Below are 16407 nucleotides of genomic sequence, written 5' to 3' on the forward strand. Positions count from 1 at the left end.
TTCCTCTGATAAGAACCGGTTTTCTCTAGTCAGTAAAGTGTGAAAAACAGGAGGAAGAACAGAACATGCCCTCCCCACTTTGCAGCTACATGCAAGCACAGAAAATAGCTTAAAATAGAGTTAGTTAGGCCATGCACACAGAAAGGCCCAAAGCAAGATGGAATTGAAAAGCAAGATGACTTGAAAGCATGTCAAAGCTAATAAACAGTAAGCACTGCCATAAAGCAAGGTAAAGTCAGAAAACAGAATGACATTAAACCATGTCAAAGCCAATAGTAAGAACTCGTAATTCCCACCAATGCCCAATACCATACACATTCCTGCACAACTGCACGCCTTCAAATGCACATCCCACACACTCTGCTCTTGGCAAGACTGTTCCACTCCGTAACAGCTCCCACTGAAAGACAGCAAGATTACAGGACAGAAGAGAAGCAGGCATATGCAGGACCATCCAACATTAAGGCTAGGGTAAAATAACACACTAAAATCAATTAAAATGGTGGTAGTTGGAGGTCATCATAGGGTGCCAGACTACAAAAGTGGCTCTTTCACTACAAAGTCATGTGTGAGCAGCTCGCTATGTTCTGGTGTTTTCTTGCACTGTTTCATTCTTGTAATTGAAGTTCTGCAATTAAAAGATAAAATACACAAGTAGATGTCCCAGCATGTCACATATAGACCACAATGAGGTCTACCTGCAGGAGGTGAAGATCGTGGACTTCTTCTGCTACCCCTACAATGGCATCTTCAAGCATCCAAGAAGCTCATTGGTGCAGCAGGCATAGAGGCACCAGGACCCAGAGATCCGAAGGCCCGCCACACCATAATTATAGCTGTATTTTCTACTTCAAACGAAAGTCAAGGGGCTCATTGCCCTCCTTGAACTAGGTCCATGAGACACTGGTTATGCCACTATCTCCTAGGGATCTGAGAGCTTGAACCTTAAGTATGCTCTACTCCAACAGTCAATGCAAACCTGTCCTTTGCATGCTCAGATCCAGGTTTTGGACTCCTTGAGTTGTACATCTGTCATTTGCTGAAGTAATTTGATTCAACAATGTTTATGGATTAGAAGTGGAGGAATTGGTTGAGACACACAACTGCATAAATTCAAAGCGGTACATAAATTATGCTTGATAAGTCATTTTCCTGTCATAACAACCGACAATGATTGACGAAGTTCATATTTTATGAAAATGCCCATGTTTCACGAAATCCTTTGTAAGGCGTGTCCGGCTGCACATGCTTGTCAAAGTCGGAATTAGCCCCAGAGAAAAAGTGATTATTTGATATGTTTGAATACTGTGAATTAAAGTGTACCAAAACTGTCTACCCTTGTTCTGTCGAATGAGTGACACAAATATGAGAAAGGATATGTATGCCATTGCCATGACAACGAAGGCACATTTGGCAAGCTGTTGACATGAAACCTGCATTTAGGAAGTATCTGCTTGCAGAAGTGTGCTGTGGTTAATTGTCCCCATTGTTGAACATGCCTCTGTTATTGGACATGTGTCGTACGAAGATGGCAACCTGTAAACACGAAACGTGCCTTAGCAATGAATATTTATTGGTAAACTGTGTAACTGTTGCCTCACGTGCATGGGATGAAAATGCTGTGTCATAGCAAAGTCTACAAATTAAACATGCTCAGACAATGCAAACTTGCAAAAAAGAAAAGTGGCTTTTAATTTTCCAATAAGCATATTTTCAGCAAAAGGAGCTTTGAAGTGAAAGAAACGGTCAGAAAGCTAACTCTAAGTTCCCAGTTGTGTACAGTTAACCAGCCTGAAGTGCTGGCATGTATTGCGATGCAAAGGCTTGGACAACACAAACAGGAAATTAATCGTACCAAATGGCATGAATGTTGTATGCAAAAAGTCAGACCACAAACATTGATGCCTTTCTCATTTGTTAGCTTTTTAAAGCTGAAAATACAGTATCTCTATGGCATGACTATCCTATAGCTCCAAATGACAAAGCAGCAGCATGGATAATTCAAAACATTTTACAAAGTTTGTCATAATATTTGAAGAGCCCAAAGATGCGAATGCTGCCACTATGAAGTCCACTGTATAATATGTAAGCATGTTATTTTCATTCCGATAAGGCTATTTTATCAGTCACATTGACATCAATGTCTTGTTGTCATCCAGGAGAGTTTCATCTATACGCATACTGGCCTTCTGTCCAACAGCAAAAAATAGGGAAAATAACAAGAATAAACGCAGTTGTCTGAGAAACAGGAATTAATGTATATTCTGATCCTGTAAAAAGTAATTTTACCATGGACTTGGGGACAATTGAGGGAATCAGTGTTGTGAACGCTACGGAAGAGCATTGGTGGCGGGTAAATGCACATGCTGCAGTTTTCGTGTGTCTAACGCACTGTCCAGAAATTTGATTCCCGCAAACTAAATTTTGTAACTGTGAAATGGTTCCATGAGGGTAATGTTCAGCAAATTCTGCATTTTCAGCCATCCGTACTTGGCAGGGTGGGACTTGTAGGGCCCTACTTATGAAACTACAAAAGATGGTATATATAGCAGCTCTGACTCAACCTCATCCCAATAACATGGGGAAAATTGCAAGCCAAAGAATTTCTCTGTTGGTTGTTATGCTATATTATTTCCATCTGTGGCACTGCAGAGCAAGAAAGTCATGTTGTGAACACATTGCATTTTAGCTGTACCCTGATTTCTCGGCAGTAGGTGCATGAACACAGCTCCTAACATGTCAGAGTTATCATAAGGGTCCCTAGCATAGATATATCAGGCCTCGCTTTGCTGAAATATTATTTTTATGTGGTCGGCTAATACCAGAAGTGTAAATGTGAAATGCTTTTGATGGATCTGTGCTTTGGCATTTTATTTTTTTCAGTATTTAACATGCATGATGTTGCCTCCTGTTTTGGCCATTGCTGTTTTGGCAGAGATGCTTTACAGGCAGGAAACACTTGTGTTGCTATTTTGTGGGAGGGTGGTTGTGCTTGTCTTGTGGGTTGTAGAGCATTTTACTAACAGACTAATTGTATGCTTGGTGTTTTACTTGCCATGCCTCTATGTTTCTTGACACTTGTGCTGCAAAATGCCCCATTTAGATCACTTTCATTCAATATTTTGAAGTAAAGGTATGCTGTAAAACCCACCCACTTAAATGCATTTTAAAAAATGCACACACACACTGGCACACATGCCCCTTTTTAGATCGGTAAGTATAGTGGACAACCCAATCTACCCTTGAGGGCTCGGGCAAAGTTAATGAACAGGTAAGTGTGCCTTCAAGGGATTTATTAAAGTACTCAGTTGTATTATTCTCAATCACAGTTAAGTGCAAGGTTTGTTATTTGCTTGCTGCTTAATTTCTTTTGACAACCTATTTTCTAACAACACAATTTTTGTACATTTGAGCAAATCACATAGAAATATATATCAAAAGAATATATATCACAAAACAAAAAACAGCAAAAAACACGGGTGTGTATAAAAATAATAGATTTTATCTTCAAATTTCATAAAGGGTACTCGTATGAAACACATACAATGGAACAAGAAGGAAACACTCTGATACTTCAACCTTCACTGTTACAATTGTATACACTTTTTCACAATCACAGTCGAGAAATATTAGGAAAAAAGTGTATAAGTCGACGTTTCAGTCTCTAGGCTTTTGTCGATGAGACCATCTTCAGGACTAAAATGCTTAAAGTGGTTGACCCCTAATAAAATATGGTACAAACAATAATTACCATATTTTTTTTAATACAGTTATACTATATCACCCGTGTAAATATAACAAAATTCTATCCTTCAACATTTCATTTAAACCCAAATCATATTAAATAATTTTTTATATCATCTTATTTTATTCTGAGACAATCTTTATATCATATCCTGATATCCTGCTTGTATGTCTACCAAAGTTCATTCAACATATTTATGTATTGCACACAATATATATGTCCATTGTTATTGCATTTCACATACAGTTTATGAGAGTCACCTCCATCTGTTCGACCAGCCTTGATTTTAAGCCGACCTTGATTTAGACAGATATATAGTTTTATATACAATAGACTCCATCATTACATTTCTTTTTTGATCATACCCATTTGAACTGCAACAATGGCATTTGTATAGGTTCAACAACCTCTGTTACAGTTTCTTTTTAAAGATATTGTATTCTCCTTATTGACAATATGGAAATACTTACGAGAATAACTAAGTCCTTCATATGAACATTGTACCTTGATGCAATACGGTTATTCTATCTATATTGATCTCATGGCACTTAATGTTGTATTTGTCTATGTTGCATACATCAAGACGACTCTTTCAGAAGTGATAAGGTGCATTTTATCAAGCGAATAGAGAAATCTTTTAAATGTTCAGTTCATCTCAATATGTTGACCGACTGATCTTACATTTGCGTGGTTATAATGACCCAATCATTCCTGTCATTGACATTTAAACCTTTAAAAAAAAACTGGCGTGATGACAGCCAGGGCTCTTTACATTAACATAATCAAATAAATTAAAATAAAATAAGAACACCTGAATTCTGTTGTTAACGGAATTCAACAGAATCGTTAATATCGGCCGTATTCACTTTGGCGATCTTGTTCCATTGTATGTGTTTCATACGAGTACCCTTTATGAAATTTGAAGATAAAATCTATTATTTTTATACACACCTCTTTTTAGGTCGAGCATCAGCACACATAAGCTGTCTGCAAGACCTGCTGTCATCATTCTACTGGAGTGTAATCCCTCCTGCAGCTTGCCACTGGTTCACTCCTGCATCTATCTTATTTCCTGGCTCCTTATTGGTTGGTGCTCTTAATACATCACTTCCTGTTTTAGGCCAGGAGCACAGGCCAACTACAGTTTCCTTACACTGTAGGTCTTGATGTATTTCTTTGGGGACTACTTATGTATTACTATGGCACAGGCCACACACATACCTTTTATGTACACAGGCGCAGCGCATTGTCTCAGCGCGGCACACCCTTTCAGGTTACAAAAACACAAGACACGTTCTATTTATAAACCTCACAGAGCAGGGTCTCCGTGCTCTGCACCTCAGAAAGAGAAAATACTTCAGCTACACTTTTCGTTTTCGTTTTGAAGTATGGTGGCTGCGCCTCTACCACCATTTTTTTAATAACACTTAACTTTAACTCTCAGCGTGGATCACATTCTACGAGTGCCGCACTTTCTCTTTTCCCAACACCAAAATCAGCCTGCCAATTGTAGCTCCTACCACCCCATCTACCAGGTTAAGGAGACTGCGCCTTTGCTATTGGCTGAGCTGAGCCTCTCCCAGGATCACCTCTATAACCGCAGGGGCCACAGTGATCAGCCGCTGCCGGCCTCAGACCTGCCCCCCCTTCTTCCCCTGCAGCAGCTGATCCACCTCTGTCCACACCGCTCTGCAGCATGGTGGACAGAGAGACACACCTGGCGATAGTAGGTGTCCTTCATGCTTGCTTTTTTTGCAGTATTATACAGCACAAACCCGAACAAAAGTTATCAAAGCGCTTTCCATGAGCACTGATTGCATTACAGATTCATTTTTAGGCATGGGGAGATTAAGTGATTTGCCCAGAATTAGAGGATGCTTGAGCCTCCTACCAGACTCGAACCTGGTTCCCCAGCTTCAAAGTCAGCCGTGGTAGCCGTTAAACCACAGTCTGTGATGCCATTGATATGACATGTGACATTAGAGACCTCATGAATGCCTTGCATTCCTTCTCCTGCCTACTAAGTATGAGAGAGTTTTTTCCTACCTTACTGCCTTATTGTACTATTGCTCCTGCCACAGAATTCTCCACTGGGGCCCTTCTGCTAGGAATCCAGTGCCTTTTCTATGTAGCACACAATCTTATAATAGACACATACATGCATTCACTGTAGTGGAGAAACAGTGCTTTCCTGAATTGTCTGGGACAGTCCTTCAAACAACTAATTATTACATAAGCCCCCTTCAAGATTGCCCCTAAAAATATTGTGCTTAAGCCAGAAAAATACAGGGAAAAGTGGCATTAAAGTTACTGTTTCATACAGACACGCAGAGGTATGGTGTAAGAACACACACTACCAGCAGTAGCCTTGGACTCTAAGCAAAGTAGAAAGAACAACAGGCACAACCCCCTATGGAGTTGGTATCCTTCCCAAATAAGGTTTGTTAATAGCTAATCCCTAAACTTAAGATACATGGTTTTCAGGTTTGTTTTAAATCCATGTGTCACATCTGTAAAGAATCCACTCTTTCGAGGAACTAAGTTAAATCATTAGCCCTCGCAAGAGAAACTCCTGCAGCACTAGAAGACCGGCAACTGTGGAACGAGCTAAAGGCAAGGTAATAACTTAATTTGGGAATGAAGGGCTTCTTTATGTGTGGAGTTTGAGTTGTCACTTGACCACTACCACCACAATTCTATAGTCTTTATTTCCTTGTACAAACCACTTTAGCTTGGCACTTTTGTTCAATTAATTTGATCGAAAAGACCAAAAACCACAACTCCCAGAATGCATTAGTTTGTCAAAGGAAAACATAGGACTGGGAACACAGTGCACTCCAATAACCTGAATTTGTCTTGTAATTCTGAGCAGGGCGGCTACTAAGAATCAATTTTACCGCATATGTCGATTTCTTTTGCATTTCAGCTCAAGCGGAGTAATTTTATCATAGGAGGCGATGGTTGGTGATATAAAAATGGGCAACAGAGTTAAAAGTCGTTGTGATAGTACAGCTATAATGAAGATTTCCGGTGGAGTGGGTCATGAGGTTGGGCAGATGTTACATATATTAATAAGGTGGTGTTGTGCGTCCGGGGTCTTCTTTACCTGTCACTTGCCCAATGAAGTGTGACACCTTTGGGTGGTCTGTGTTTCAGCCAGAAACACTTTCCAGGCTTGGCTTTTCAAACCCATACTTAATGTAAAAATAAAAAGCACGAGTTCCAGAATGCAAACTGCTGTTTGCCAAAAAGTTAGGACTCATTTAAGCTGTCACACGTGACATGGGTTCACTTGGCAGTGTTCCGTCATGTTTTTATTTAGCCAGTTTCGATGGGCGTTCTTTTAGCTTGTGCTGCTTTGTATGATGGTACCTACAGCTCTGCATTTTTAATTAGAAACGAAAGCGACGTAGAAAAATTGGGGCACCACAGAGTCAATGGGCGTGAAAGTTTTGAACTGGACACAGGGAAACTGGACATTTGGCCATGTTTTTTGTAGCGGAGAGAGCCCTGCTGCCCCTGTCTTTACTTAAAGCTTTGCAAAAAGGAGGGTGGCAGTAGTCTGCAGAGAATTTTCCAGAGCTATGTAACACAAGAGCTCTACCTTCCACCAAACCCCTCAGGAGGGGTTACTATAAACGGTGTAGCAGCCAATGATGTCACTGCGTGTCTCATTGCAGTCAGCTTGGTATCACAAAAGGTTACTCTGCATCTGCACAAGTTATCAGTATGGTGCTTCACACACCTCACGAGACCAGAGGCGCTATGTTGTGGTTGGGTAAGGTTTGTGCATGCTTACATTACTGAGGTTGGTTTAACTGTAGATACAACAGCGCAGTGAAAACGGATGGATATTTGTGCTATCTCAGAACTGGTCACTTCAACTGTGGGCTAACAAGAGCATTTTCTGTTTGTTCCGTGTAACTAAGGGGCAGCTAAGCTCTCACCGGCTCTTATTGACTGCGTACTCGGGGGCTAATTTGCTGTTTTAGAAGCTATGGACAGCTCTGTAAGGTAAGGGCTAGGTCGGCCAACCAACCTAAGAATTATATAGCCCATGGGATAGTTTTGTTTCTTATAGGTTAGTATGTGTGGTGTAATATGATACAGGCGTGCAACACCCATTGGGCTAAAAGGGATTTAGCCCTCCGCCGTATGTCTCAGCCCAGTATGTTGCATCTCCTGCTGCTGTGGCATCACCACTCAAATTATGTTCCTATTTTCACTATACTAATTCACCACTAATCCTTTCTGGGTTCCGAACTAGCGTGCTACCCGCCGAAAAAGCACTTCAACACCCCATCAAGGGTAGAAAATGCTGTATAAATGCAAACCTTTTTCCCTCTTCTATCCCTCCACTATCCTTCACAATCTAAGTAACTGACTAACATATCCACCACTCAAATTACTTTCATATTTTTACTATACTATTTCACAACTAATCCTTTATGGGCTGCCGAGTAGCGTGCTACTCGTCGAAAAAGCACTTTAACGCCTCTTTAGGGGTAGTAAGCGCTATATAAAGGCAATTACAATACAATACAATACAATACAATACAATCTAAGGTCTTAGATCAGCCACACCGAGTTTTTGACAAGTCTTTAAAAGACCATTTATATGCCTTTTGTGAACTGGTTAACGAGGCTTTGTTTGTGTTTTTTCACTGGGTCCAGTGCCCCCTAGGTCCCCCCTCTACCTATTCCTTACATTTGTATTTTATTTTTACAACCACAGTGGGAGAATGCATTTAGTGAAAAGGCATCTCACTAGTATGGATGCCACCTTTCCAAAAGAATAATACTGCACATTTGTTGTAGTTTAAAGAGTCTGCAAAGGCCTCGCCTTAACACTAAACAGGGTTCTAAATAAAATGGTATGTATTCATTTGTAACATGACTTTTCTGTCTTTGTTTGCTTTAATTATTAGTCATGGATCATTAATGCAGCTCTAGAACACTATTAAAAGTACTTTCCATTTATATTTGCTGTTTGAAGTATTCATAATTAAGTGCTAAAAATTCCGGCTGTAGGTAATTTTGCTTATTTTTGTGCTGGCTGGGACATTAAAATACCGGTGGTGCCGGTATAAATCCAATCAGCTGGCGACACTAATCAGGTGACTGAAAGTCTACTGCAGGATCAACACATTATTAATTTTCTCCACCCTCCATCCCTAAATTATGCCATAATAGCAATAGTTTAACTTGTATCTAAAACCCAACGCCAGCCGTCATTACAATGCTGAATTACTCCAGGTGTCTGGGTATACATCCTGCATTCATACAACTCACTCCTTATTTTCATCACTCACTCTTCACTTGTATGCTCACCCTGCACTTTCACACTCACCCTGCACTCACAGCGATCACACTGCACTCAACACTGCTCATCATGCACTCATGCCATTCACTCTTCTCCTACCCTGCTCTCACATAAGCACATTGCAAACCCTGCACACACATCATGCTCCACGCACTTGTCACTTTCACTGCTCACTGTACACTCACATCAATCACTGTACTCACACTGCTCACCATGCACTCATACCGTTACCTTGCACTCTCACTGTTCATCCTCCTCTTACACTGCGGTCACATGAGCACACCACTCACCCTACAAGTGACGATACTACACTCAAGCCACTCGCCATTAACTCACGCTGTTCTCCCTTCACTTAACCTGCGGTCACATGAGTACTCCGCTCACCCTGCACTCACAGTGGTCACACTGCACTTATGCCATTCACCCTCCTCCTATCCTGCACTCACGAGCACAACGCTCACCCTGCACGCAAATCACAATCCACACACTCGCCACTTTCACAGTTCACCTTACTCTCACTGCGATCACACTGCACTTACACTGTTACCTTGCACTCACAACGTTCACCCTTCTACCCTGTGCTCTCATGAGCACACTGCTCCCCCGCACTCATAGCGACCAAACTGCATTCATGCCCCTCACCATAAGCTCACGCTTTTTACTCTGCACTTACATAAGCACAGTACTCACCCTGCACTCATGTGACACTTCACTCATCTGTCACTCCCACTGCTCACTCTGCAATCTCACTCAAACAAGCACATCACTCACCATGCATTCATTCCTCCCACTTTGCACTTTCACCACACCCAAACTCATGTCGCATCACTCACCCTGCAGTCACTCCTCTCACCCTCCTCTCACACTGTCACATCCCTCACTGTGCACTCAGGCACTCCTCCCACTCACACACCTCACCCTTCACTCACATGAACACAGCACTCACTCTGAACTCACACCACGCAAACAAGCACAACACTCACCCTGGAGTCACACCACTCACCCTGCACTTCCTCCTCTCACCTTGCACTCACACGGACAAACTTATTTGCCTGCGTTCATATAGGCACTCTGTTCATCCTGCCTATACACAGGTACAATAATCTGCCGGAACTAAAAGCGTTAAGGTAACCATGTTGTTCCTGCTTACATTTCACATGCTTTACTTAATCTTGCATTCCCTATCAGTGTTTGCTTTTTCCACTTTGTTTTTTTTTAATTTTCCAAGCAGCATATTACTCTTGTCTCCACTCCCTCATAACCTAGCCACAAGTTCATACATATGGCAATAGCGCTATCCAAATATAATCATTTCACTGCAAATAAAAAAACAAAAGAAAAACATATTGTCAGTTTCAACGCCAAGCGCTCTAACTTTCTCAAATGCGAGACCGATTGTAAATGCAGCTGGCCATGTCGCACGCAGGGCGACATAGAGGAGACAGCATCTTAGTGTTGCTCCCCTGCTGCAAGGGTAGATGAGCTCATCGGGCCACCGTAGAGGGGAACGTGGGTCATCCCCTTAGTTTATGGCCTCTGGGTGTCAGGAGGGGAGGAGTGGACCAGGAGGGCTCATAAGGGGTCACCTCCCAGGGCAGGGCCACTTTGGCACTTAGGGGACAGTTGACATCCTCAGCAACCGTGGAGACTGGCCGGGGTATTGCTCTGACATGTCAGGAGCATGACACAAAGTAAACAGTATGGTGGCATCCTACTTCAACATATCATCTGTAATGAATCTAACTGAGTTGGTGCAGAAAACACCAACAGGACAGCTCTAGCTTTCTCAGGATGGGTGTCGGCCGTTTAAGGAACTCATCGTGGACACCTGGATAAGATAACCCAACCTGTGAAATCAATAGTTTAACCACAAAAAGTGTCCCTGTCATTTATTATGTTGCATGCACGTTATAATGTGATTTCAGGATCCTCATATTCTGAAAGGGCTATGGGCAGCAATTCTATGCCTGTTTATTTCGGGCATACTCGCAAATTACACTCTGGTCAAAGATTACCATCCCGCCACTGTCGCCGCGGGCCACTTATAAAATCCAGCAGCTGCCACTGGCCCGGGGCCGTTAATCCCAATAATAACATTCCAGAACTGGTTCTTGACAAGGCGCGCAAGCCAAAAAGGGCTTCAGCACCGTACACCCCCCACGGCCTTGTGCGTGCCCTCTCTGGGACAGCGTCCCGGGCATACGCACAGTTTTTGACGCTGGCTGGTCTGGCGTCCGTCCTAATGCAGCAGCACCCGAGTACTTCACAGGTCCATTTACTTTTTAACAAGGCTGTGTTGTTTCTTCACCCCTTCTTACAGCCCTGCATCTCCACTCTGCCTATTGCTGGAAGAATTAGCACCCCCCCCCCCCCCCCCCTCAAGAAAATTTTATTAGCAGAAATTTGGCTCCAGTTGCGCCTCTGACAATAGTATATACGTTTCTTAACCTTCCACTAGCATATCTTTATTCCGTCGTTTATTTGAGTGTTTTCACTGGCCGTTTAGTCAACTTTATAGAATTGTATGCTTTTCCTATGAGTTGCCGGCTTCCTTTGCCAGCCCTGAAGGGAAACGACGCTACTGACGCAGCGTAGAATACGGTCCTTGCTGTTACAGAATCGGAAGGGAGGGCTTCCTTAGACGCATGAAAACTTGTGACAGCTGCCTCTAGCCCAAGGAAGAAAAAGTTAGGAGAAGGCGGGGCGGAAAGGAGCAAGAGGAGGAGCAGGAAGAGAGACTGCCTTTGCCATTCGTTCTCGGCGAAGTAAAAGTGAAACTTGTTGCCCTCCTACTTACACCGCAGATCTGGGTCGCTGCTCACGCGGGCGCCGCTGAGGTAAATAGAACTCCAGACCTCGGAGATGCGCTGCTCACGCGGGCGCCGCTGAGGTAAATAGAACTCCAGACCTCGGAGATGGAGCTGGCGCGTCTCGAGAGGCTGCTCGAGCGCCTGAGGGACCTGCAGGAAAGGCGGCCCATAGACACCCAGATCCAGATACTGGACGACCTGCTCGTCTTCACGTACGCCGAGACCGGTAAGCTTCTCTTTTCCACACCAACCCATCCTCCCTGCGCGTAATGTGTCAACTGTCTTCGGGGGATGCGCAACTCTTTCTGCCAGGTCTTCCTTTCTTGCAAGTAATGTAACTCGGCCCAAAGGCATTGTTGCAATTGTACATGATACAATATTGCTATATCGTGTAACAGTTTTACTTTTTGTTTATTGCCAGCTCCTGAACTTTTCAAAGGAAAAAACGTCCATGCTCCGTTGCTGCTGGTTCTGCATTCCTACAACACAATTGCCGGAGTCCAACAGGTAAGCGCCTCTTCCGTGAATTTGTTACAATGTAACCCGATGCACCGTTCAGCATTTACAGCCGCAGTCGTGGAAGTAATGAGCTCCAGGACGCCAGTTGGGAGAGGATTAGCGCTTATTGTCTTGTCAGGGGTTGAGTCATTTAGCGCTTATTGTCTTGTCAGGGGTTGAGTCATTAATTGCCGCAATTGTGTTTTTAAGAGAATCCCGCTTTATTTTGTTCTGTCTTTAGCATGACTCAGGCATGTCAAGCATCCCGCTGGCATACACTGGAGACAATGTAAACAAGACCTGGAAGAGCTTCATTTTCTGGTAAATGCTGACACGTTTTTCAGTCACGAGGCCATGCTCAGTAACTAACAAGTTAGTATCTCCCTGGCCGCAACAGAAGTAACTTGCAACAGCTATGGATTCTTTTTAGACGTTTTAGTTGCTTGGCAGAATGTCCGTCATCCCTATTAGAGTCAGTCGCAAGGCTATCGAGGAAGTATTTGTCGTCGTGCATTCCAGCAGCCTAACTATCAAAACACTTTTGCCTACAAACTAAAATGCTCAACAACATCCTCTACATGAGGAGACTGGGGAGGGGCGGTGGAGGGCACATGTTGTTGAATGGGAGAAAAATATACTTCTGTGTTCATCAAAGACAGAAATATTCGTGCAATATTTCCTCATAAACTATCAGTTGCCCACCATCGTGTTTTCTTCATTGTTCATTACGCCCTCCTTGTCCAGCTGTCACGCTCTCCTTCCTCTATCTTTTTTCCCTTCCCCTTGTCCCCAACCACGACCTGTTATGTGGTAGTAAACAGTACAAGGAAATAAAGCAAAAATGTGAAATTTCGTTTGGCTTACTCTTGTAAGAGTTTTGGTTCTGCCCTTTTTTATTTTCTAGGTGAAGGAGTTCTATTTTAAAACATATTATTTCAAAAGGCAGGCTGGTTTGCTTTTCATGTGAAACACCTAGGTTGAATTTCCACAATTACTTACCTGTAATCTTAAGTACTCCAAGTCACATCATCCTCGATTTAGCCATTAAATACTTAGGATTGTTACCAATTACTTCACAGTCGCACCACCCTGGTTGAAGCAGCCTCCCATGCCTTGTGCAGTTGGTCATCTGAAGAGCAAAAGTCTGGAGATGACGTGGTTCAAACTGGACTGTCGGCAGATGTAGCCCCAAAGGTGTTTCTCATATTGGGCAGTTGTAGCTCACATCCTGGCAAACTGGAATGCAGCTGTATCCCCAGACCGGGCTGGGGTATGCAGATGCAGTCCTGTAATGGCACATTCAGCAATGCGGAAGATGCCACCCTGCACAGGCTGGCCACAGAAAAGTGATCACCGTCCTAAACTGTACCTTCGGCAATTACGGTGTCTCTAAATCGCAGTTCTCTTCAGGAACCAATAGGAGAGTCTGTAGGGGGCATCTTGCACCATGGGTGGTCAAAGAAAGCTCTGCTTCTTCTGTGCACCCCACAACTACTGGGGATGGACAGTCTCTCCTCCTGCAAGGCTTGCCAAGCCCCTTAGCTCTCTCAGCGGACAGTCAGGCTTATAGAAACTTTAGGACAGGTACTCACCCCCTCCAGCTATAGTGCCAGGTTTCAGGTGATGTTCCTTCACCTCGGGAGAGTGGCTGCCAGGCTGAGAGAAATTTGCATCTTACTGTTTCTAAACCTTTTTGTCACTGGTTCCATCCTAATTTGTGAACTGGTATTCTCGTCTTCATTTGTGTTTCTGCACATGCTCATTATATGGATGCCCCAGATGAATTCTGTTATTTGTGGGTGGTAGCTGGGTCTGAACTGAGGTGGCCATATAGCTGGGTCTGAACTGAGGTGGCGATGTGAGCTTAAGAATGATGATGGATTCAACTGAGATCTGTGACTGGGGGTGAGTGTCTGAAATTCTCTGCACTCCGTCCATCATCTCCTTGTGTTTGCTTTGTTTGCCATAAGTTGGCAGGGTATGCCCAGACATGGGTCCCTTGCTCACTTTGCCACTGGATTCAAGCTAGCCTGGCTGATGAGGGTTGTTAACCCGAAACCGGTCCCAGGATGATTGTTTTCCGGTGCAGGGAAGACCTGGCTTGGCAGTTTGGTCTGGATCGTTCCCATGATGCACAGGGTCAAGACTTATTTGCATATAGCTGGGTCTGAACTGAGGCAGCGATGTGAGCTAAAGAACAATGATGGATTCAACCCAGATCTGTAACTGGGGGTGAGTGTCTGAAATTTTCAGCGCTCTGTCCATCATCTCCTTGTGTTTACTTTGTTCGCCCTAAGTTGGCAGGGTATGCCCACACATGGGTCCCTTGCTCACTTTGTCACTGGATTCAGGCTAGCCTGGCTGAGGAGGGAGGAGGGTTGTTAACCGAAAACCGGTCCCAGGATGCTTGTTTTCCAGTTCAGGGAAGACCTGACTTGGCAGTTCGGTCTGGACTGTTCCCATGAGGCACAGGTTCAAGACTGATTTGCATATTGCAGGGTTTGAACTGAGGTGGCGATGTGAGCTAAAGAATGATGATGGATTCAACCCAGATCTGTGACTGGGGGTTAGTGGCTGGAATTTTCAGCGCTCCGTCCATCATCTCCTTGTGTTTGATCTGTGGACAATGGTCACTGTCTGCTCACTGAAAAATATGAAAACAAAAAGTTTGCTCCCAGAGTTCTGGAGACACCAGTGTGTAATCAAGCAGATTTTCTTTTTCACCATAACAATGTGGTATTGATGCTGGTATATCGGGCTAATTGACTGTTAAGATCAATAACTGGAATACTAAACAGTTTTTTACAAAGGCTGCAATTTCTTTCCCCAGAAGGTATATGGGCCAGTATCCTATTGCGAATATTCCAATACCTGTGTAATTCATCAAGTGGTTTTGGGATTAGGCTTGAGGATCCAAACTTTTACTCAATCATTTGCCTAATGTCCCTTTCTTGCTGTAAGTTTGTGTTCTGCTCAGTTAACATACATCGAGTCCTAAGTTTGCAAAGCTGATCAGGGGAGACTGTGGCCCTCATCCTGCTAGACCTTTCCGCGGCCTTCGACACGGTCTCTCACCGCACCCTAGCCCGCGGGCACCATGACGTGGGAATTCAGAACCAGGCCCTCGACTGAACCCTCTCCTTCCTCTCCGGCAGAACGCAACGAGTCAGACTCCTCCCATTCCTCTCAAAACTGACTCCGTCCACCTGCCGAGTCCCACAAGGATCCTCCATCTGCCCGACCCTATTCAACATCTACATGGCCCAGCTCGCATCCATCGTCAGAGCACACGGACTCAACATCACATCGTACGCAGACAACACCCAACTCTTCCTCTCCCTATCCAATGAACCCAACATCACCAAATGCAACTTTCAAGACTGGATGGAAGGCTTGCCAGATGGATGATGAGCAGCTGCCTCCAACTCAACATGGACAAAAATGAGATACTTATCATGGGTCCTCACCCTGATGCCTGGCCCGACACCTGGTGGCCCCCTGCCCTCTGGGACCCCCCCCCCCACCGCCACGGACCACCCACGCAACCTCGGAATCATTCTGGACTCGAACTCAAAATGGACCGACAGGTCAACGCCATCACCTCCTCCTGCTACCACACCTTACACCTCCTCCGCAAGATCTTTAAGTGGATCCCTCCCGTAAACAGGAAAACTTTCACACACGCCCTCATCAGTAGCAGACTAGACTATGGCAACGCACTCTATGCCGGGATCAGCAAGAACCTCACCGCAAACTCCAGAACGCCGCCGCTAGACTAGTCTTCAACCTACCGTGCCACTGCCACATCAGCCAGCATCTATGGACCCTACACTGGCTTCCCGTCAAAAAGAGAATCACCTTCAAGTTTCTCACCCACTCACACAAGGCCCTACACAACACCGAACTTGCCAACCTGAACCACCGCCTCATGTTCAAAGCTCCCCAGCACTCTCTCCGCTTGGCCCAGCTCTCCCTCGCAGCAGTACCTCGGATCAAGAAAGGCAGAACAGGAGGGCACTCTTTCTCCCTCC

At 44.2% G+C, this 16407-nt stretch overlaps 1 protein-coding gene across 1 annotated transcript in view; it reads left to right on the forward strand.

Moving 5' to 3' along the window:
* The first annotated feature begins 11697 nt into the window (after positions 1 to 11697).
* LRRK2 (leucine rich repeat kinase 2) overlaps positions 11698 to 16407 on the forward strand; it is a 1602077-nt gene continuing 1597367 nt past the window's right edge. Inside the window, exons 1-2 of the mRNA XM_085654107.1 lie at positions 11698 to 12104; positions 12300 to 12385. Of these exons, the coding sequence (XP_085510233.1) occupies positions 11984 to 12104; positions 12300 to 12385 (207 nt within the window). The 5' untranslated portion in view covers positions 11698 to 11983. The remainder of the gene's footprint in view (positions 12105 to 12299; positions 12386 to 16407) is intronic.

The sequence above is a fragment of the Triturus cristatus genome, chromosome 4_1, assembly GCF_964204655.1.
Source record: "Triturus cristatus chromosome 4_1, aTriCri1.1, whole genome shotgun sequence".
NCBI lineage: Eukaryota > Metazoa > Chordata > Amphibia > Caudata > Salamandridae > Triturus > Triturus cristatus.